This window comes from Sorex fumeus, unplaced genomic scaffold, assembly GCF_029834395.1.
Source record: "Sorex fumeus unplaced genomic scaffold, SorFum_2.1 ptg000128l, whole genome shotgun sequence".
In the NCBI taxonomy this organism is placed as follows: domain Eukaryota; kingdom Metazoa; phylum Chordata; class Mammalia; order Eulipotyphla; family Soricidae; genus Sorex; species Sorex fumeus.
Window position 1 is genome coordinate 48966970 of NW_026606185.1, and position 24049 is coordinate 48991018.

Here is a 24049-nt window from a genome sequence, read left to right on the forward strand (position 1 = left end):
TCTTCCTCAGCAGGGTCCAGGCTCAGCTTCAGGGAAGCCCAGAGGCATCTCCCTCGATCCCTGGGAGCCCTGTGGCCCTGCCATCTTCAGGATCCATCACCACGTGTCCACGGCCTAGCAGTTGTGTCCTGGGGTCCAGGAAAGCTGTACCCCTCAGTATGGGAAATGCCAGACTGACTGTCTGCCTTAAACAAGCCTGTCCCCCTGCCCTCTCACCAGGCTCTGCCCAGGGCCCAATAGATCCCCACCTCTGAGTCTGCCCGCTCAGACCGCAGTAAGAGAGCTAAGTCATCCAGAGCAGTGAGCACAGCCTCGCCGTGTGATGCCTGGGGGTGACTTTGCAGAGGCATCTAGAATCTTCACTCCTGGAATGTGACCAGGGGCATTTGCAGGCCGGGAGCCGTTTACTAGGAATGACGGAAGAGTCTATTACTCATCCAGGGAAACTCTCCATGCTGGGCAGGAGGCCTGCAGGGTGGGGGTGGGGGGGTGGGGGCAGTGTGCCCAGCGCTGGCTCAGATACCCATGGGATTATGGTGCTGGAGAGGAGCAGGACTCCAGGGGCCTTTGGGCCATCTGCTGTGTCCACTGTCATGTCCGCCATACAGACACATCCTTACTAGGTCTGAGCGGTGTTTTTAGAAAGAGTTTTTCTCACTCAGGTATGATCTCAAACATCCTAGGAAGACAGTCGAACCACAGGAACCTGGGGTTCCTTTTAAAAACTGTCACAGAGCTGCCTTTTCCCCTAGCATGTGTGGCTGGCCTCCAAGCCATGGAGTGAACCTTCTGGCACTTATCTCGGCTATTCTTGGGAGTTAGTCTCCTATTTTGTTACTTTATATTCCCCAGATGAATGCAGCTCAGATAGAGAAGGGAGCTCCAAATAAAGGGTGTTGGGAGGATCCTCCCAAGATGAGAGATGCATGCTGAAAGTAGACTATAGACCGAACATGATTGCCACTCAATGCCTCTTTTGCAAACCACAGCACCCAAAAGGAGAGAGAAAACAAAAGGAATGCCCTGCCACAGGGGTGGGGTGGGATGGGAGTATGGGGGATGGGAGGGATACTGGTATCAGTGGTGGTGGAGAAGGGGCACTGGTGGAGGGATGGGTACTCAATCGTTATATAATTGAAACCCAAGCACAAAAATTTGTACATCTACAACTGTATCTCATGGTGTTTCACTAATAAAAATTAAAAAAAACTGTCACAGAGGCAGCAGGACTGTGACTTGGGGGGATGAAGAAGCTCGGGATGGATGTGGGAGAGATGGCCTCTTACCCACAGCCCAGACAGACCCAGCAGAGAGCAGAGCAAGCCTGTGTCTGGAGTGGCACCTGCCCACATACCCACCGCAAGCAGCCTGGGCATTGGGACAGGGTTTCTGGACAGTGGGTGCTCACCCCTGTGTCCACCCAGGGGTTAAGGGGAGCTGCCCGGGGGCATCTGTGCTGCAGAAAGTTCTGCTCTCTGGCTCCTCACAGGGGTGTAGCTTGCCTCACTTTTGTAATTTTAGGATCAGTTAGGGAGACAACCTAAGGGTTGGAATGCATACTTCACATTGCGAACCCCCTGCCCCCCCCCCAGAGCTTCATCCTGGCAGCCCAAGCGTGGTCCTAATGGCCCCATTCCAGAGGGTCCAAGACAGCATCATGTGGCCAGACCCCAACCTGGTCAGCAAAGTATCACCAGGAATGATCCAGGCGTCCCTTAGGGAGGCTCCTCCTACTCCAGAAAATAGATTTTGGAGGCTATCGTGGCTCCCCTCTTTATGTCTCCATCTATAACACAGAAGGCCCAGCCCAGGAAAGCTGGTGGGCATAGTGGAGTCATTTCTCATATAAATCCAGTAGGCTGTGGTTCACCCCGGGGCGAAGATGACAGCAGAGTCTTTAGGTAACCCCACCACTTTTCCAAGAAACCGAAGCCACAGGGTTATATGAGCCAGAGGCATCTGGGCCACCCACTGCCCTTGTATCCTTAGCCGCAGTGCCCAGGCCTCCTGCCCGCAGCCCAGGCAAGCAAGCACTGTGTCTACACAGCTTGTCCTGGGTCACTGGACAGTTTGAATACAGGATCTCAGAGCCCCACCTTCCAGCCTCTCTTAGGTGAGGGGGTCTCATGCAGAGGCCCCTCACTGCACCCAATTTCCCTCACCCCCTTCATGCTCTTCTGGTGCCACTGGGCTTCCTCAGGATAATAGCAGTATTTGTCTGTGTAGAGCCGTTGGCTTGCTGAGATCCTCGGGTCACACTCATTCTCATCAAGGTCTTATGAAGAGCGGGATGGGAGGCATTATTCTAGGTGAGGCCCAGAGAGGGAAGGGGCACACTGTGGCAGAGCAGGAGAGTCCGCCACTGTACCTGGCCATGATCTCCCAGGAGCACACCTCCAGCCTCCCTCACTACCACCTCTTCTCCTGCTCCCCAACCCCTGCACCCACACAAGCCCCCTCCTCACCTTCACCCCAATGTTCACCACCATGGCATCCAGGAGGTCGAAGACGCGGGAAGTGACGCCATCACCTCGGTCCTTGGCGAGCCAGCAATTGCAACGCAAGGTGTACTTGGTGCCCTGGGTGGGCACAGCCAAACACAGCTCCTCTACCAGCCAGCAGCTCTCGGGAGAGGCCCCGTCATGGCCCAGCTAGGAGGGGCCACACCAGGGCTGTGAGGGTCTGGAAACAGTGGAACGAAGCCCTATCTGCTTAGCACCCCCTTCCACCCTCCGTGGAGCTCTGTACTCTGCACTCGGGGGTGCATATGCCAAGGTTCACCCATGGAGGGCAAGAGGCTTGCATAAAGTACTGAGATCTCTGTTGTTGAATGAACTCAGAACTTGAATGAACTCAGAAGTCTAAGTTCACGCAAGTGCTCTGATGGGCCTGATCTAATCAGAGCCCTTGTTCAAAGTGGCCGCGTGGGTCTAGATGTCAGAGAGGGACAAATCCAGAGGATCACAAGCAGACTTTCCTTCTCCACCCCGAAGCTGTTGCATTTTGGAGAGGGTGACAGGCTGGGGGTGCCCCTGACTATGGAAGACCTCAGTCCTTCAACCATCAGGAAGGAAACTCCAGCACAGCCCGTGGGCTGTAAAGAAGATTCCATCCTTGGATGAAAGTACAGCACTTGTGGGGTCCTGGTCTCCAGACAGTGAGACTGAGGAGGAGGACCCGGCAAACGCGTGTCTGTGGAGCTGTGAGATGGGTTTGTGCTCCTTTGATCCATGGCAGTGGAGAATGAATCCTCAAGTTGCCCCCATGGGTGGGAAGAGCCCAGGAGATGGAGGGGCAGGTAACTCCCCATGTTACCCATTACTGATGGCCAGAACCATGACATCTGCCCTTGTTGGCTACTCTGAGCTCAGATCTGAGCCACTTGTCTGGATTTCCTGGTACCCACCCCAATCAGACACTGGCCAGCACCTTCCCATCTGGGACTGGTCACCATCCAGGCCCCACCTCTATCTTCTTGATGAGGCCCACGTCCAAGCCGGCCACGTAGAACTCCTCCACGGAGCCACGGCTGAAGCCCCGCTTTCCTCGGGGGTAGTCCAGCCAGATGCGGTTACTGCGCTCATCATCCTCCCCGATGAGTAAGATGAAGGCACGGCTGTCGGTGGCTGCGTCCTTGTGCTTTCCAGTGGTGACCGACACGTAGTAGGGGATCACTGCAGGAGATTTGACGGGGGGGGGGGGTGTCTCCAAAAGGGCTGGCAGACGTGATGGTGACATCTGGTACAGCCCTCTGCACCCCCTAAATGCAACAGAATGTTTCAGAAAGTAGAATTCTCTGTGGCAAGGGTCACTCCATGGAGATAAGGGGATGACAGCGCTTCAGAGAAGAGCGTAGAGCAACTTGCCACAGCTCGGGGCAGGTTAGCTAAGGAGTTTATGGGCTTCTAGTACCCCTGTGGACAGGAGGCTCAGAAATATCATTACTCCCCAAAGACAGGGGCTGTGTGCCTGAAATATTCCCGAGTATGGGGAGTGTAGGGGCTACAGGACTAAGGTGCTCCTGAGTACAAGGGCCATATGTCTGAGGGGCTCCCGAGTACAGGGGCTGCATGCTTGAAACACTTACTGTGACTGACATATATAAAATCTCACAGTAAGTAGGAATTTAGGGAAAAATAATTAAGTAAATGAAAATTCTGAAGGCCCACGTTTCTGAAACAGACCAAATTCATCAGCATACAAACTTGTTCTGGTAGTGTGACAAGAGGTCTAGTTACCCATCCAATAGCCATTCTCCTTGCAGCTAGGGATGACCAGCATATACAAACAAATACAATTAGGTGGCTATTGAGGGAACTTTCTTTGACAGGATCTGACTCCACTAGAAGGAAACTTCTTTCCTCCCATTACAGTCTTCCATTCATTCTCCATGGGATGTGGTGCATGTGATGGCTGGTGCTTCAGAAGCCATCTTGAAGACATGTGCAATCTTTAGAATGCACATCTCTCTAAAGGTTGCGAGGGACCAAATTAGAAGAATCAGATCCCTAACTTTACTGAGGCAGGTATATTAGATCCAACTGTCAGGGAGGGGCTGTCCCAAGCCAAGCTCAGGGAGTCTGGGGACCACTCCCACTCTGAGTAGCTAGTGCCAAAGGACGCAGAACTACTCCAGGCCCTACAATGTCAGGACCACCAGGGCCACACCCAGAAGTATGTGGGGGTCTCCAGAGCTACACCCAAAGATGCTCAGGAACTTTTGTGTGAGAGGAAGAAAATTCCTTATTGGTCTAGGCTGCCTTCTCCAGTCTCCGAATCTCTGTTGATATGAACCAGGAACTCTCAGGGCTCATCGTCCATAATAGCCCAGGAGACACTGGCCAGTGCAGAGGCTTGTAGATGGCACAATTTGTCTCCCAGAAGAGTCTCCAGGCTGGGGCCATCTGCCTGGTTTCTGTATCTGCCATGGGCTTGCTTTCTCTTTATCAGGAGAGCCCCACTCTGCACCCTCCTACATTAATCACAGATGGCATTTCTGCAAGGAGAGGCCCTTTCTTGTGGGCCCAGCTGCTCACACGCTGGTAGAAAGGAGAGTCCCAGAAGAACAGTATCTTCCAGCTCCACAGAACTACAACGTGGCCTACAGGAAGGAATACTGGGGTGTTTATGCTCTTCTTGTACAAGGACCCAAGGGAAAGGTCATGCGTTGAAACACCCAGTAGGCAAATTAGAGAACTTCTTGATTTCAAAAATCTAGCTGGAAAAACAAGTGTGTGTGTGTGTGTGTGTGTGTGTGTGTGTGTGTGTTTTCAATATTTTTTTATTGGGTGGGAGTACTGAAGTTCAATGAGAGACTTGCCCAAGGCCATGTTTTATTGTCAGAACCTAAAAATAGAACTTCATTAAAAAAAACACCCTCAGGACATCAGGGGTCCCTAAGCTGCTACCACAGCATGGACCATCTTCAGTGTACCTGAGTCCAGGGTATGGGGCAGCCCTGGGCTGACCAGCTGGGAGGGCCAGGAGAGGACTCCCAGGGATCCATGCTTCTCTCAGATTCTGTTTTTCAATCTGGAAAAGGAGTGAGTAAGGGACCTCTCACCTTGGATGGCTGTAGAGAAAGATGAAAATCGACACTAGGCATGAAAATGGAATAAATGACCAAGGGCTGGGGCATTAAAGCGCAGCCTGTTGAGGATGAGCTAAATCCAGAGTTTGTTTGTCTTTGTTCACTCATGGCCACCTTCAGATCTGGTTTCCTCCCAGTGGTACCCCAGTATCTCACTTGTTGGATCCTAGTCTCACCCTATGGCCCCCCTTCGACATGGTATTCACCTGGGTCCCCCTCAGAATTTCTGTGACCCTCCGTTAAGAAATAATGAATTCCCCCGACCCAACGACACCCTGAGTTGCCACCCACAAATGGCTCCTCCAGCTACTTATTGAGCTCCTTAACAGCCATGATCCCAGATGCACACAAACCAAACTTGGAACCTAGCAGCTTTTGAAAGAAATGCATCCGGACTTTGCATTAAGCTGTGGTGCCGTGCTACCCAGGGTGGGAAAAAGGTGTTGTCCCTTCCACCTTTTCCCCACCAGCAGCACAGTGGCCACCATCTTTCAGAGCCTATTAGACATTCAGGTATGAGACTGCAGCGATGAGACACATGGGGTCTCACAGGATGGGGGTAGAAACGGCCCTTCTCCCCTGCCCCATCGAGACCCTGAGTTGCCACCCACGAATGGCTTCTCCGGCTACTTATCAAGCTATCGCAGCCATGTGACATCATATGCTTTTCATAATCAGCAATAGAAAACAAATTATTTAATGATGCCTTTTCGGCAGGTCTGATTTTGGGGGAAAATTCCAAATAATAATGGTGGGTATTTTGTCGAAATATTGAATGTAATCAAAGTAGAGAAAGAGTAAAGTAGAATTCATCTGCCACACAGGCAGGGGAAGGGATAGGGGGGTATACTGGGGTTCTTGGTGGTGGAAAATGTGCACTGATGAAGGGATGGGTGTTTGATCATTGTGTGACTGAGACTTAAACCCAAAAGCTCTGTAACTGTTCTCATGGTGATTCAATTAAAAAAGAAAAATGCTGGATTAACCAATCCTGCACAGGGCTCCTTCCCCGAGGGTCTCTTGGCTGGCTCACCTGGGCCATCCTGCACGTAGTTGGCCATGGGCCCTGTCACTGTGGCAATGTCCACGTCGGCCATCTTGGAGCTCAGCGCGATCTCCCAGAAGTCAGCCGGACTGCTGCAGTTGCTGCTGCGGTCACCTGTGTACTCCTGTCAGGAAGCATGTGAGCCTGTCAGGAGTGACCCCTTCCACTCCCTCCTCCCCCGGGGGCCGAGGAGGACAGGGATGCACCTTCTCATAAAAGAGCCTCTCTAACCGCCCATCCTCCTTCTTCAGGGACAGCCAGCGGCCGCAGAGGAACAGGAACTCATCCTCATTGGTGTCATTCCAGATCTCCACCTTCTCCACGTACCAGTCTGCACACCACTTGCTGTTGTCATGTCGCAGCTTGATCTTGTAGATGACGCCCAGGTCAGCAGCTTCAATGATGAAGGTGTCGGCCTGAGGGTGACAGGCGCAGGGCCTAGTGGGGTTTGCTCCTCCCTCCACCCGCTGCCCCTGACCCATCGGGCACCCTCCATTCTGCACCAGTTGGCCACAGAGACATTATAGACCCAGCATTGTGGAAGCCTGGAAAGCCCTGTCACAGGCCTGGTTCCTCCAGTGGCCCCATCAGTTCCCCTGGGATGCCCCTGCATTGTGTGGGGAGGGACCTGGGATGGGCTGGAGGTGCAGGCAGGATGGCCTGAGTTCAGGCATGGGACAGTGACTTGGGCAGCTTTCGGGAGGGACTCTGCACTGCCTGCCCAGGGAGGCAGGGAAGTGAGGGTTGCTGCAGGCCCGAGAGGGAAGTAGGCATGACAGGGGGCACCAGGAAGGCTCTGATGGGGCATTGTGATGCCCCTCTGTGCCCCTCTGGAGTGACAGCAGCCCAGTATACTCAGCTGTGTTTGGAAGGGCTCCAGGAGATGGGGAGCTCCAGGCCATGGTGATGTTGGGGCAAAACACAGGTTAAAGGTGATGACGTGAGCTTGGGGACAGGAGGAAGAGCATACTGAAGAAACCCAGACTCGAATGAGATGGGATGTCTGTGACCCCCAATGATCCTCACAGTAGGAAGGAGAGGAAAGGCACTGGCCACAGGGTGGGGAGTAGCCCTGGACATGAGCCAGAGGCTGTAGGCCACCACCAGGACCAGACTGTGGCTAAGCATGATGAAGGCGTAGACACAGGTGGGCCGAGGGACCCTGGTCAGTGACAAGTTCCTTAGAGCAAAAGGAGGCATTGCCCCTGGCTGTCAACCTCCCATCTTTCATCTTTCCTGGTGTGGGGCACCTTCATGTAAGCACAAGGGCTTTTGCTGTAAGATAATGTGTTTGTGGCTAGTAGGGGTTACTGCTGGCTCTGTGTTCAGGGATTTCCCTTGGTGGTGCTCAGGGGACCAAATGGGGAGCTGGAGATTGAACCCGAGTCATCTGCGTGCAAGGCAAGTGTGTTGTACTATCTCTCTGGTCCCCTTCAGGGTCATTTTTGACCAGGGAACAACATGCACTCTCCAGGGTCAGAGATTAAGCTTAATAATGGTAGTGTGATGATTCTGTGATGGGCAGCCCCTCAGGACAGGTGAGTGGCTCTGCCCTGTGTGTCCTGTCGGATACATCTCCATGGTGCCCACTGGCAGGCCACAGCCAGACAGGAGAAATGTCACGTGTCATAAAAAAAGGGAGTGAACACTCGTGTGTTATGCTCTCCTCTGGCGGCATCTGTCTCTGGGTGCACAGAGATTCGGAACTTCGCAGGGGCATGTGGGGCATTCTAGAAAGCAATGCAATGCTTAGGACACTGCAGGAAACCAAGGCTCATGGGGCAATGAGCTCCACAAAGGCACAGGATGACCTGACATTCTGGGACTCCCGATGGCTGGAGTGAACCACAGCAGTCAGCCAGGTGGACAGAGGAGGCAGGAAGCAAGGGACCTGAGAGATCTCCTGGGGGTGACTTTCAGGCGGGGGCTCCCGGGCTCCTTCCTGAGGAGCAGGAAGGCTGAGAAGGGCACTGCAGTGATGGGTGACCAGACTGATCTGAGATATAACTCTGAGCTCTAGTGACTGACCTCATGTGTGTGCAGGAGAGGGGTGGCCAGTGAGGACAGTTCCAGGGCATAAACTGAGACTAACATAATCTTGAAGACGCCAGAGGTGAACTGGAGGCTACGCAGAGCATCAGGGGCTGAAGCAAGAAACTCCAGATCCCCTATAGGGTGTGAGGATGGCAGCAAAAGAACAAGGTACACAGTGGAACAGGCATGCTTGTCTGGTAGCCATCATGAAGAGGAAAGGAATCCCAACTCTGAGCACAGAGGAGGGCTTCGCCTTCATGTATGCTCTCATTTCTGCGCTCAGCAAACGTGCTTTGTCTGCTCTGTGCCTGGAACTGATTTACCAGCGCTGGCTGCTGCTGGCCTGTTGACCATGCCCAGGTGGCTCTGGGACTAACGTCACTTGTACAACATTTGAGGAGACAGAAGCACAGAGCTGGTAAGTGGCATGACCAAGATCACACAGCTAGTGAGTGTCAGGATCTGAACTCAGTTGATCTGGCACCAGCCATGGGTCAGGGTGCCTGACCACAGCAGCCTGTGTGAACACATCTGAGACTGGTGGGCCTGGTCTAGTCCCTGACACCACAAGGTCTGTGATCTCTTGAACATCCCATTTGTGCTCAGTGCTTCCATTTCCTGGGTGCTACCTCCAACAGCGCAATAGATGGGGAATAGGGAGCAAATCAAGAGGTGGAACATAAACCTTGAATGTGTGAGGCCCTGCGTTTGCTGTCCAGTACCTCTAGGGATAGCCTGGTGCCCCCCAGGCAATAATGAGCTCAAGTACCAAACCTCAGTTTCACTGGGAGTGACCCCCAACCTAGCAGTACCATTGGATGTGAGTGCTGTTGTTTTTAGTGTGTGTGTGCGTGCATGTGTGCATATGCATGTATGTGTGTGTGTGTGTGTGTGTGTGTGTGTGTGTGTGCGTGTATGTGTGTGTGTCCAGGGCTCTAAGTAACTGTCACATCACTCTTCCCGCTTCACAAGCAGGAAACCAGAGCTCAAGGTCAGAGGCACTTTTCTGGATGCTGGGCAACTGGATAGAGTGAAGGGCCCAGGGGTTTCCCAGCCAGGTGAGGGGTAACCCACCGTCCCTTTCTCGAACTTGTTGGTGCGGTTCTCTGACTTGCCGAGGTAGCGCTCCCCTGTGTCCCCCAGGTCTCCGTAGATGGTGATGTAGACCTTGGCGTCGGTCCCTGCCCCGGGCACGTTTCCTGTGAAGATCTGCACCGAGTACAGAACGACTGGCCGGGCAGTGAAACAGGCAGACAGATAGGCACGGGAAGAGAAGAACAGCACCACTTAAGGTTTGGGGGCTTTGTATGAGGAGGAAGTGAACACCACCCCCCCCCCCATTTCAGACAAATGTCTCTGTTTCATGGCCCATAGTCCCTGTGGCTCCAAGGCCAGGTATTCATGGACACATCCGACTTGGACACAGGCAGCTTCAAGAGAGCAGGAGATGCCTCCCGACGCCCTTAGATACCCACATCTGCTTGCTTATTACTGGGGTGCTTGCAGACCTGTGCATATATAGCACCCCAAAGGTCCTGAAGGCACCCCAGTCCTCCACCTCATGTGTAGAGGGGGTATCCAGCCCACAAGCTGATGTCCAGGTCAGAGGCACAGGCCTCTCCACCCCTGCCAATACCCTCTTCTCTTCACCTGTAAGCTGTGACTTCCCCCAACCCTGGGGTACCCTAGGAGTCTCTCTGAGGCCCCCAAGTCCTGTGAGTGGAGGATGGAGGATTCTGCTCAAATACAGAGATCTCAGAGCCTCCAGCCTAGCTGCAAGAAAGGAGGTGCTTCCTTCCTCTCAGCCCAATCCAGCACCCCCAACTGGAGCAGGACCTGATGAATTCTGCTTCCCTGAGACCGAGTCCTTCTCTCACAGGCAGAACCGAGGTGGGGACAAGTGAGGTGGCTTGTCTGAGCAGTGTCCGTCTCCCACACTTTATGGACTGGCCCTGGAGGGCAGGCACCAAGAGGCATCAGAGCAAAGAGATGAGCACAGCAGATGGCCTCCAGGCGTGCCTGCCCCTTCAGAGAAGTGGCACCTGGTATGGGGGCCGACCCTGGTACCTGCAGGAGGGCCCTGGGGGGTTGGACCCAACCTGCCCCGTCGGGCCAGACCCTTCCACTGAGCTCAGGACCCTTACATGGCCTTTCTGCAGAGCCTGAGATGGATTTTTCTTTAAAAAACAAATTGAGGCATACTTCCCAGCGGTGCTCAGGTGGGCTGGGCCACTGCCAGTGGTGGTGGGACAACCAGGCTGTGTGGTTCAGGGCTTAGTCCAGTGATGCAGCCCTGCTTGGGCCCTGCAATGCCGGGGACTGCCAGGGCCACCTGTGGAGGGGCTGAGAGAAGAGCAGACAGGGCTGGGGGTCTTTGTGCATGCTAGGCTCAAGCTCCTGGCCCTGAGCTGTCTCCCCAGACCCTTAGATGAGCATTAGCAACCATGGCTTGAAGGGAATCTGTTTACTGAATGAACTCTGAGTGGGTGTGATGCTATGAAGCTCCACCCCCACCTGTGGATCTCTCCCCACATGGCCATGTAAGGGTGAAACTGTCACCATGAGAAGCAGCAGAAATCAGCAAAATTAGCTAGGCCTCAGGTTCAGTTACTGGAACTGAAACAGTTTCAGTTTTCCAGCAATGAAACAATGTGCAACTGGCCAACCTGAACCCATCTGGGAAAGTTCCTGGACTCAGCAAGTGAGCTCAATCAATCAATTCTCACAATGCCCCAGCAATTGCCTTTTGTTAACCCTAAAAGAATGAGTATTAGGGCTGGAGTGATGGCACAGCGGGTAGGGCATTTGCCTTGCATGTGGCCAACCTGGGTTTGATTCCCAGCATCCCATATGGTCCCCCGAGCACCGCCAGGAGTAATTCCTGAGTGAAGAGCCAGGAGTAACCCCTGGATGTGACCCAAAAAGCAAAAAAACAAAAACAAAAAAAAAAAAACAAAAAATGAAACAAAACAAAAAAAATGGAATGAGTAGCATAAGTAACCATAAACTGCTAGTGAAAACTATTGTTTTACTATTGCCTGACCACTGTTACCTTAGACACTTGATAAAACACCTTTGTTTGGTAGCTAAGTAAGATTTCTTTCTGAAACAATAAGGCATGTACTGCTTATGTAATCAAACCCTATATAAACTGCTTGATGCTGCCTGAAGTCAGGGCTGCTATCAAGAGACCACTCTGTGGGTGACATAGTTGACCTCAGTATACTGGAATAAAACTCCTACTGCTTTTGCATTGTCGAATTAGTGTTTTTGTCCATCTTGCTGCTTGGGAACACATAGTCCCGGGCTTAATGCCCCACCAGGTCCCCTTCCCCTCACAGCATCCTGAATCCCCATGGCTACCAGCTCTACTGGCCTCTGGAGACATCCCTTCTGCAGCAGTATTTCCACCTCCTCGCCTAGACCCTCGCTAGCCCAGGTTTGTAGTTCCAGTCTCCCTCAAACTGTGGGCCACGCCCCTGGCACATTACCCGCCTAGATTAGACCAGGGCCCCAAACTCACACCCAACCCTGAACCCCACACCTCTCTTCTTAAGCCTTTTACAGTCTAGTCTCATCTGCACCCTCCTGCCCACACTCTGCTCTGGAGCACTCCCTGAGAATCCCTGAAAATCCCAGACCCCCACACTCCCAATCTAGCCAGCACGACTCGAGCTGCATTAATCACTGAAATCTTCTCAGGCGGGTCCTTGAGTATAGACAGACCACATCAGGATTCTCGGGCGCTTCAGACTTCGTCATCGACTGCCAACTTGCCCACCTGGCTTTCAGCCTCGTACCACATTTGAGCCCATTTTCTCAAGGCCTGGGTCCTGGACTGGGGTGCTACACCCCAGGACTGGGGTAAAACATCCTGCCACCCTCATGGCTCCCCTTCCTTTGGAGCCTGAAATGACTGATTCAGCCCTCTGGGCGCTGAGCAATGAGGCTGTGTATTCAGATGGGCTATTTCTGGATCCTCCTCCCTCCCCATCCCACCCCGGCCACACAGCGCTCTCGGTGCAAAGATGTTTCCCTAGAAACATCACCCAGCACAGTGTGGGTTTGTGGCATGTTATTAACACAGCACAGCCCAAGGATGCCGCTGGGACAGCTTTCCCGGGTGTCTTCTGGGATCAAAGTGAAAAGGGCTGATTCCCCTCAGATTTGACAGCAAAGAAAATCCAGAGAGAGAAGTACATGTGGGGAACATCTCATGATGTCCCAGGAAGGAGCGACTATTCAGAGCTGTGTCCTTCCCCCAGTCAAGAATAGAAGTCGGATTTCCCAGCCCTGGAGCATCTCTGGTCCTGGAGGCCATCCGCATACATAGACCCAGGGTGTTTGTCCATATCTCATCATTGTACGGTGGATTTGGCTCCTGACAGTACAGAGGGATCCCAGCGCTTACCAGCTGCTGAATAAACGGATATGGGCCTTGGTATTGCTGGTGAGAGAGAGGTGCAGCTCTATTCAAGGGATCCAGGAAGAATGTGTGCGTGTGTGTTATGTGTACATGTCCATCTCTGCATACACCTGTATGCTCCTTCTACATGCACAACTTAGAAAGATACAAGAGAAGGCCAAGAACTGAGCACTGGGCAATGAGGAGCAGCTTCCCTGAGAGAAGCAAGGAAAGAACAAGCAATTGATGGAGCAAAAGCAAAGTAAGATGCACAAGAGGACAAATCCCCCCAGTGAACCCTGAATCAGGGAGGAAAAGATAAGGTAAGGGAAAAATTCAGAACCCTGGAGCCCCATCTGGTCCCATGAGCCCCTCAGGAGTGATCCCTGAGCACAGAGTCAGGAGTAAGGCCAGGGCACAACTGGGTGTGACCCAACCTAAAAAAAGAAATGAAACCATGACCGGGACCCTTGCCCCAGGCCCCAGAGCAAACACACTAGCACCCACGTTCCCGTTATCCTGGTGCTTCTGAATAGCTGCCAAGTGGACACGGCAAGGAGATTTAGAGAGGGCAGACTCAGGCCCAGACCAGCAGCAGAACCATGTCACTATGGAGACGAGGCCCAGGAGGGGTGCAGCCTTGGCCACAGAGGAAGAGAAGAATACAGGGAAGAACAGCTCAGCAGTGATTTGCAGTGTGCAGTTTGGTGGGGTACAGAGCCTCTGAGCACCTCCAGGGACTACACCACACCCAAAGGGGGACAGGATCCCCCAGCTAGGGCTCTGCTACACATGCTCCAGGAAACAAGCCAACACTCACTATCCAGCGGCTCCTCCACCTCCTTGTAGACTTGTCGCAGGGACCCATCCTTCATGTACTTCTCCGTGAAGATGTCATAAGGAACCAGTTCTCGGATGGTCTTCTTGTCATCCTCGGAGGTGGCCAGCCACCGGTCACAAGGGAAAGTCAAGGTTTCCGTGCCCTGAGAGAGAGAGAGAGAGAGAGAGAGAGAGAGAGAGAGAGAGAGAGACAGACAGACAGACAGACAGACAGAGACAGAGAGAAACAGAGAGACAGAGAGACAGAGAGCTGCCCTTAATCAACAGTGAACATGCAACAAGGAGAGGATGAGGGTCAGATGGGCTGCAAACAGATGAACCAGCACTGGGCCCTGACCCCACCTCTGCATACCTCCTCTTCCTTAGAAACTGGGACGTCCATGCCCAGGACTACACCCTCATGGGCACTTGGGTATTGGCACTCCTGCATTCTCAGGCAGTGTGGGAGAGGCAGAGCTCTGGGTTTTCCATTGCTCCTGAGTCACCCATAGGACCCCACCTAAGTATTCTGTTTTTCTGGATTTGGGGCCCACATATGGTGGTGCTTGGGACTTACTCCTGGTTTTTCACTCAGGGATCACTCCTGGCAGTGCTCAAGGGACAATATGAGGTGCCAGTGTTCAAATCCAGATTAGCCACATGCAAAGCAAGCGCCCTACCTGCTGTACTATCACTCTGGCTCTAGGTTTGGTTTTTCATGATTTATTCATATGATTTATTCATATGTTTGCGTCTTTTTTGTGATTGGCTTATAAATGGTAGGTGACACTGTGCTAGTTGATGGTGTGTGATGCCCCCCCAAGTTTAGAACTCTGGGGTCTCAGAACACTTTCCTGGTGTTCTGGGGCCTGGTTTCTTTCCATAAAGTGACGGACACACGTGCTTAGGAACCCACTGGAACTCTGACTCTGTAGTGGGGGCAGGGAACTGACCCCTGTCCTGGACACTCAGGCTTCTGCCTTAATTCAGAGATAGGGGTGAGTGGGGCACACTGTACTCAGAGACTGAGACTCAGATAGAAAAGTGGTCTGGTCACTTCTGGAAAGGAACATGGGGACCAGCAGGTGACACTGAACGTGGCTAGAAACTCACATCCTTGTCGGGGAGGAGCCTGCGGATGTCCACATGGGAGCAGTGCCAACCGGGGTTGATGCCTGTGTTATCATGGCCGATCCTAATCTTTTCAATAATCTCTCCCACATCTTCTAGCTGGGGGAGGAGAACAGGCACCGGATGTCAGCCCTAGGGAGGGAGGAAGGAAGGAGAGAGCAAGGGAGGAGGGGAGGAGGGGGAGAGGAAGAGGGAGAGGGTGGGGAGGATGGGACTCAACAGCACCCACCCTAGGGTTGGCGACCTCTAAGTGTCATTCCTCCAGCCTTACCAGCCCCACATTCTTCTGCATATGCTACCATCAACCCTTCTGTTCACACACACACACACACACACACACACACACACACTCACACAAAGGTAGACACACACACTTAAAATAAGTCTTACCCCCAGTACTCTGGTCCATCAGCTCTTTCTCATAGTTTAATTTTGTTTGGCTTACAACACTATTAATAATGACTTCTCATGGACATTATTTCAACACCACACCCCTCACCTATGTGCCTGTTTCCCTCCCCAAAGAACTCCAACTCCCCTCCCTCTTACTATCCCCTCAACTCAACTGCGTGGATCAATTTTCCTTAATGTTGCCTTTGGATCTTTGTTGCTATCTCCCCATGTATCTCTAAGCCCTATATGAGCGGGATCATTTTGCATCTGCCCCTTTCAGTCTGACTCCTCTATGGAAAGCAATAGTGAGATTTCTCCAAAAGTAGGACTGAACACACACTTGGTCTAGCAATATCACTTCTTGGTATCTATCCCCAAAACACAAAGAAACATTCATTTGAAAGGACGTATGCACACCTATGTTCATCACTGCACTTAATACAGTAGCCAACTACAGATACATGGGTCAAGAAGTTGTGGCATATATATAATGGAGCTATAAGAAAGAACAAAACTATGCCATTTGTGGCAATAGGAATGGGACTGGAGAATATCATGCTGAATGAAGAGAGTGCTAGGTAAGAAGGAAGTGAGTGAGACTCTGCGTTTGATTCTTACACACACACACACACACACACACACACACACACACACACACACACACACTCCAAAGAGTGTAAATCAATAAATTGGGCCAGGGAGAGGCTCAGAGGGCTGGAGCACAGCTTTGCTGGCAGGAGCCCTGGGTTCAATTCTCTGAAACCAGGAGTGACAATCTGAGCTCTCTATGCTGTTTGCTCGGCCCTGACGCCCTGTCTGAGGTAGAGGCTGCAGAGAGAGAAATGGGGCTTGCTTAGAAATCAGCAGCTGAGTCAGAAGCAGAACCCTGGGGCACAGGTAACACTCCAACTCTCTCCTGAAGATGGATCAGTAAAGAGCTGAAGCCCCAGCACCCAAAACACAGGTGCTCTCACTCTGGGTTCCCCGAAAGCCTTGGGTAGAACTGCCCATCACCCTCACTGCAGGCCACACTTCCCTTGGCCCCTACAATGATCATCCAAGACCCTTGACCCCAGCCTGCCCCCTGCCGCCTGCAGCACCTCCATGATGAAGCGGGAGGCCGACTTCCTCTCAAAGAAGAGCTTCTGCTCCCTTTTGTTGGTGCACAGGTATTTCTCCTGGGTGCACACGGCATCGCAGCCATAGATGACGATGAAGATGTTGGCATCTGTCCCAGCCGCAAAGACATCGCTGGTGTACAGGGTGATCTCATAAGGGACAACTGTGCAGGGGAACAGAGGACAGATGAGGGGGTGACAATGGGAACAAACTTAAGCCAGGTCCAGGTCTGCACACACAGCCACCCCCGAGTCCTGACCAGGAGCTGGTACCCTGGGAACCCCTCGTTCAGGCTCCCTCAGTTTACTGATGATCTTCTGTATCCATTGACTTTGTGATCTTCTATTAATTAACTGGGGCATGAGGGGAGAGGAGCAGAACACCTAGGGTCCACTAGGAGCCCTAGGCATTATCTATGGTCAACAGAGGCCACCTCAGGCCAGCAGCGAACACGCAGTTCCTTGAAGGGCAGCCACAGGCAGAAACAGAAAGCCAAACACCTTCTGCCTCACAAATGTTGGGGGTGATCATTAACCAAAGACCCAGACACCCTCCTGAGGGCTCCCAACAAGGTGGGCCATGGGAGCTGTTCAACTCAGATTTTAGGCGAAATCTTGACACTAAAAGGTGTATGGCTCATCCACTTATGGAACCCATTACCAGGTTGCTGTGAATTAAGGGGGCAGTGTCTGTCACCAGGTTTTATTATTATTTTTTTCTATACACATGGACTCGGATTAATACGGCTGTATTGTATGTGAAGCATGGCAGGGAGAGATGTTTCTGGTGACTCTACGGGAGGTTCATACTTTTGTATAGCAACACATGCCCTTACTCTGAGTCATGACTTAGTGAGGAAAGAAGAGGGGAAACCCAGAGAAAGGGTCCCAGGGCCAATTTCCCTGAACTCCCGGACCTGGGACGGAGTGGGCTGTGCGGAGGGGCAGACCCACTCTGCCTGTGACCGAGGCTCCTCTGTTTGGGGATGCCCCTGCGGCCCTGGGTTTTGGCCGCTCCCCAAGCTCTTGCTCTAAGCCTGGTCTAAATCTCACTATTCTGAGCCTTCAACGGCCACCCACTAGAGCCAATGTTCGTGTCACTCATCTCACCAGGTGAAGACAGGACTCAGATAGGGGAGGGACCTCCCCAGGTTAGATGACCCGTAAGCAGAGGAATCTGAACTCAAACCCAGGTGTGTCTGGCTCCAAATCCCATGTGGATAACCTCTCCCTCAGACACAGGGAGAGGAGGCCCCTGGGGCTCCCATAATTGCCTGATCAGGGTCTAAACCAATGAAGAGGAAACCAGGCAACCCCGCAGCTGTGGACTCTTCCTCTGAGTGCTCAGCACTTCTGCACAGTCTGAGATCTAGGAGTCCTGGAGCAGAGGCTAGTAGCTTTCCTGAGCCCGCCAGTCATGGGGAAAGGCCGTGGAAAGGTCTGGCAAGACTTCTATCCCTCATTCTTCTAGGTCGGAGCCTGCCATGAGAAACTGTGAGTCCTTGAACAAGTAGCTCTGGGCCTCGATTTTCTTGTCTTTAACATAAGGGATTTGTAGCTTTCTGTTTGGTTCTTGGATGTGGGTAATGTGTTGGGGCCACACCCAGTGGTGCTCAGGGCTTACCCCTGGCTCTGTGGTCAGGAATCCCCACTCCTGAGAGAACTCGGGACCATATGTAGTGACAGGAATCAAACTTGGGTCAGGTCAGTGCAAGGCAAGCACCTTACAGCTGTATTATCTATCTCTCTGGTCAGACAAATTCTTATAGTTGGATTGAGTTCAGTTTGATTTCCAGGGTGGACCTATCGGTCACTTCCTGATAGTGGAATGAACGTGTCTAAACTTCACCAAAATTTTCCCCTTCCAGAGTTTTTCCTCAATCAAGAGAAACTCTCACTGCGACTATTTTTTTTTCAGTGTATTGGGAATTGATGATGGGATTGGTAATGATTTTTCATAGTGAGACCTTTGTCTGCCTCCCTTTGGTAGTGGGGTGGTGGAAAGAGTGGTTTAACTAACATCCTGTGCAAACATCTGTTTGTAAACAGGAGACTGAGCTCCAGGACTTCAGGTGCCTTTCGCCACCAGCTAGCTAGGAGAGGAGTTTGGAATGATTCCCTTGCTTCCTTTCCCTGGGTCTGCTATTCATGTGCAACCCACCAGAGCCGGGGAACTGGAGAAAGGACCAAGTGACATGGATCACTGTGGGCACTGGAGGAAGGAGTGACCCTGGGTGGGGAGGCAGGGGAGGGGATCTGGCAATAGAAGCAGGGTCCTACATGGTGTGTACAGCCTCGTCTGGAGCTCCGCGTGGAAGAGGTCCCGGGTGATAGCCCCGTCATCTTCATTCTTGGCCAGCCAGCGGCCACAGGGAAATGTCATACACTTTCCAAGAGAGGGAGCGTCGACCTCCACCCAGTCCACAAACCAGCCTGGTGCCTTGCCTGGAGGGAAGGAGACACATATGCATAGAGACCCCCGGAGGCCACTTATGGGCATCACTCTCGGTCCACCCAGTGTCCCTCCTGCCTTCCACCCAAGGCCCACTATTCTCCAGGAGCATGGCAGTCTGCTCCAGTGATTTCTGAGAACAGGCACCCCACAGAGGGGAGAGCACACGGTACGCTCTTGTTGGAGACATGGGGGTAAAGCAAAGGAGGGAGGGGAAGAGATGACAGGAGGGAGGGGGCAAGGATGCTGTTATGAGTTTTAGACCATCCCAACAGGGGCTCTGTATGACCCATGGCTTTAACATGGCCTCCCTGGAGAGCAAGAGGGCAGCCCCGGCTCCTGGACTTCAGAATGCGCTGCATGCAGGAGAGAGAGGTCACGAAGGAGGATGGTTCTGCCCCAAAGAGGAAAGTTCTGGAACAAGGAACCAGCAGCCAGGGGCTAGAAGGGCCTCCTTCCTCAGGCTTCTCAAGCGTGGTTTGCAGAGCGATGACAGTACATCTCCTTCCAGAAAGAACAGACATGGGCCCTGCCTCTGTCTGGCTCTACTGTTGGTGGGCTCTGGGTTGGCTAGACCAGTAGTTCTCAAAGTGGGAAATTCTCACACCAGCAGCCTCCGCTCATGAGAAATGTAAATTTCTGAGCTCATTGCAGACATACTGAATAAAAAATGCTGTGGTGAGGTCCAGGAATCTGTGAGACCTGTGTACTAACAACCCTTTTCCCCACCACGCCCCATATGTGTCTGATGAACATTTACACTGGAAACCCACTGAGCTAAACCAGGGATTTGAGAACCTAGCTGCTCACTATACTTTCTTTTTTAGCTTGTTTCTTTTGGGTTTGTGGACCACACCTAGCATTGCTCAGGGCTTGTTCCTGGCTCTGTGTTCAGGGATCAGTCCTGGTGGGAACCTTGGTTAGCCACATGCAAGGGAAGCCCCTTACCCGCATAGGCTCCATTATAATCTCTAAGGTGGGAAAGAGGAAAAGGCTTTAAAATCAGTGTCTGGACCCCAGGCTGTGACCTCAAATCTCAGTGGGGTGCCAGGACTCCACCAGGCTGCAGGGATTGAGGCAGCTGGTCCGCAGGAGGCAGATAGCATCCATGATGCGCCCAGTATTCCCCAGTGATCCCTGGGGCTCTGTCCATGGTCCTTAGAGCAGTCGGGGCCAGGGGCAAGTCAGACCTGTGTTGTCATGGCCGATCCTGACTTTCCACAGATCTCCCAGGCCCAGCGTCTCCACGGTGAAGATTTCGATGCTGTCCCTCTCAAACTTGTCGCTGTTGGTCTTGGAGGATTTCAGGAGGGTCATTCCTGCCAACCCAATAATCACAACACGATAGGCTGGGCCAGAGCCCTTTAAACTGAGTCTGACCCACCCCACTGTGTCTCTTTTCTGAGTAATCTGTTATCTGAATGTGTACCAGATTCAGACTGTGTAACGGTCACCTGTGGAGTACTATGGTACAGGTTGCATTTTTGAGGTGTGTCATTTGTACATAGCTTTGCAGAGTCTAAGTTGTGTTTTGCTTAGCAGTGTGCCTCTAAAGGGGAGAGAAACCAAGAGGTGGAATCATTGTGGGGAACATGTTCTTTGTAGGAACATGACTTTCTTCCTTCCTCCTTCCATTTCTCCATGGGGGGCGGGGGGCGGGAGCCAGTGACCCAAGCTCCCAGGGGACACAAGGTCCCTCCTCTGGCAGACATCCCTGGTTGATGCCAGGGGCATAACCCCTCCCTTCCACCAGCCAACACCTTCTCTATCCTGGGACTCTAGCCGTGGAGTCTGAAATTTGAGATGATTCCCAAGCTAATTCTGTTGACCATGGTTCAGTTACTGTTGTCATGGTATCCATTTATTAACTCTGACCCAATTAACAGTATATATTCTCTATATTATTGATCTACTCGATTATGATCATTATTATCATCAATGTTTTTTGAGGGCCATTTTATAGAGTCAAATATTTTATATATTTAAGTTCATTAACTCCACAATTCTATGATATAGCTTGATCTGTATCTTATAAATGAGGGGAACTAAGGCACTGAAAGATCATACAACTTGCTCAAGGCCACACAATCCATAAGAGCTAGGGTTCAAATTCAAACTAATCCATCAAGCTTGAGTGCATGCTCTCCCACTATGTTACTATGAGCACCAAAAGTCATGGCCAGGTCACTTTATTCTTCAATAATGCTCTCTGCAGGACTCTGAACATAAAGAATGACCATTCTTTGTACTTAGAAAGACTGGGTAGATCATCATGAATGATGACCCATAATCAGCACTACCTTCTCTGAGTAAGGACCTTTGGAGCAAGACCCACAAAGGACTGAGAATTCCTTGAAATTCTTCTAATTCCTTCAGAATCTCATGTCAAGAGGACATGGAACCTGTATGCTGAATGTCCCCAGAGTCTGGGAAGAGCCATAATTTACCTTCTGGGACTGAAATTAGATTAGAGCCACCTCTTCCGTTTGGACAGGAGGAAGCAAGAGATAACTCAGTGGATGGGAAGTCTTTCAGTCATGCCTTTGAAAGCAAACCAAATGATGTTCCCAAGAGGGACACAGGAAATGGCTACAACTTTCAGAAAGACCTGGAAAAGGGCATGCCATAGGTTCAGGCACTATGACCTTGGGAGAGAAGGCTGAAGGGAAAATGTGCACATGGCTTCCGCACATGGTTTCTCTTCTGAGGGAAGTGAAGGTAGCAACGAGGACAGAAGGTAGGGCTGGGGGCTCTCTTCTGCATGGAGTACAGTAAGACTGGCTTAGGAAGATTATGGAGAATTGGTCCAGAGAAATAGTACAGGCATTAAGGCACTTGCCTTTCATGCTGCTGAGTCCTAGTCAATCCATGGCATCACACATAGTTCCCTGAGCCCTACCAAGAGTGATCCCTGAGCAAAGAGGCAGGGACTCTGAGTACCACTGAGTCTGTCCCAAACTCTGTAAGAAAGAAAAAAAGGAAATATTTTCCTAAGGAGTTCCATTCATAGCCCAACTAGGTATTTTTCACCTCATCTAGAGATTTTTTTAAGAGAAAATTAACTGCCTTTCTCTGATGAGAATAATTGCAAGCAAGTTGTCAAAAATCAGAGGTATGCAAGAATGAACACACAATGGGGAAAAATAGTTTGCAGCAAATGGTGCTGGGGGAAACTGGAAGACGGCCACGTGTCAGAGAATTCATCTTGGCCCTAATCTTGAACTTTACTTAAAAAATGAACTCAAAATGGATTAAGGAGACAAGCATGACCTGAAATGTTAAAGCTTGTAGAAGGAACTGGAGGGGGAAAACCTCACGACAATGCATCTTGGCGATGGTTTTATGACTTATGACATCAAAAGCATGAGCAGCCAAAAACTCACACAAACAAGTGGGACAAAATGGCACTAAAAATGCTAAGGAAAGCAGAGGAAAATTAGCCCATGAAGGGTTATTTACAAAATGGAGAAAGGATTTTCAAAACCTATAAATAACCTCCCAAAGATATGAAGAACTCCTGCAACACCAGAAAACCAACAAAACCCCCAATAATCCAATGACCACACAGGTTAAGGACATCCATAGACAAGTCTTCAAAGAAAACACATAAATGATCCAGAGACACATGAAAAATTGCTTATTGTCTCTAATCTTCAGGGAAATGCAAATCAAACCACAATGAGCTATTACCTCTCATCTGTCAGAATGCCTGCTATATAAAAAAAAAGAACAGACGCAAGTGTTGTGAGGACATGGGGAAACCAGAACCCTAGCACACTTTTGGGGGGATGCAGGATGGTGCAGTTGCTATGGAAAATGATATGAAAGTGCCTCAAAAAATTATAAATAGAGCTGCCATATGATCCAACAATCCCACTTCTGGGTATCTATCCAAAAGAAGTGGAGTCAAAATCTTGAACAGCTATTACCACTTCCATGTTTATTGCAGCACTGTTCACAATAGCTAAGAAGTAAGGAAAAAAATCTAAATGTCCATTGACAGATGGATGGATAAAGACAATGTGATGCAGACATACAACGGAGTACTATTTAGCACTTAAAAGAGAAAGAAATTCTGAAAAATATGACAATGTGACTGTTTTAAGGGCATCAGGCTGTTTGGGAATATACCAGACACAGAAAAACAAAGGAAGCATAATTTTACTTTACATGAGGCACCAAAAATAGTAAAACTCAACACACACACAAAAGGCTGGGATGGCAGTTACAAGGAGTTGGCAGTTACTAACCAATGGACACAGTTTCCACTTAGGAATATGAATAGGCTTTAGAGATCAGCTGACAGTCAACAGTAAGATTCATTTAAAATTAGTTGAGGATAGACTTCATGTCAAGCAGTCTTCACACAATAAAATTCTTTTAAATTTAAATTAGAGGGGAATTCTTAAAATACTTTTTAATTAAAAAGAGAGAGACGGGAAGAGGCATAAAGTATTTCTTTGGGAAGTTCTACTGAGTCCTGATGCTTCCCCATGGAAGAACATAGCTGAACCTCAGCCCTGCCATCCTTTCTTACCAGTGTCATCTTGAGTGCCAAAGAGTGTGATGAAGACATTGGCATCTGTGCCAGCATTCTTCTTGTCCCCGGTCTTTATGGTCACTGAGAAAGTGGTGGATTTATCTGCCAGGAGAAAAGTGTAGAGAACATGGATTGAGTCCATTTCTATGTTCATGCTGATCGCATCTACGAGTTCTTTCACACAGAGAATGCAGTTTCACATGCACTGTGTGTTCATTCTTGCATGCCTCTTTTTTTTGACTACTTTATTCTAGAAATTTTCTGAAAGGAGGAATGAATCCTTACCTACCCCCAGTTCACATAATAATCCCTCAATGACTTGAATTGTAGGAGATATTTAAGAGAAAATTGGGGAGACTGGGAGGGTCTGAGGCTCCTTGGTTGGGAGCCATGGTCTGTCTCCTCTAGATTGAGAAGAGTTTTAGAGATGCAATTTTTAATGAATAGAGTATATATCATAGAACTTCATACAAAATTCATTCTTATTGACACAAATGTACTGAGAATCTATAATCTTCTGAG

At 50.7% G+C, this 24049-nt stretch overlaps 1 protein-coding gene across 2 annotated transcripts in view; it reads right to left on the bottom strand.

The window, feature by feature from the left end:
• Nucleotides 1–24049, bottom strand: part of LOXHD1 (lipoxygenase homology PLAT domains 1) — a 155169-nt gene that overhangs the window by 35815 nt on the left and 95305 nt on the right. The window contains exons 23-33 of one of the 2 annotated variants that reach the window (XM_056138462.1): nucleotides 23525–23629; nucleotides 20178–20306; nucleotides 18816–18980; nucleotides 16518–16699; nucleotides 15007–15123; nucleotides 13895–14057; nucleotides 9744–9898; nucleotides 6842–7051; nucleotides 6624–6759; nucleotides 3466–3674; nucleotides 2466–2651 (exon numbers count right to left, since the gene is read on the bottom strand). In XM_056138462.1, coding sequence (XP_055994437.1) covers nucleotides 2466–2651; nucleotides 3466–3674; nucleotides 6624–6759; nucleotides 6842–7051; nucleotides 9744–9898; nucleotides 13895–14057; nucleotides 15007–15123; nucleotides 16518–16699; nucleotides 18816–18980; nucleotides 20178–20306; nucleotides 23525–23629 — 1757 coding nt within the window. The remainder of the gene's footprint in view (nucleotides 1–2465; nucleotides 2652–3465; nucleotides 3675–6623; nucleotides 6760–6841; nucleotides 7052–9743; nucleotides 9899–13894; nucleotides 14058–15006; nucleotides 15124–16517; nucleotides 16700–18815; nucleotides 18981–20177; nucleotides 20307–23524; nucleotides 23630–24049) is intronic. The other variant, XM_056138463.1, reaches the window with a different exon arrangement.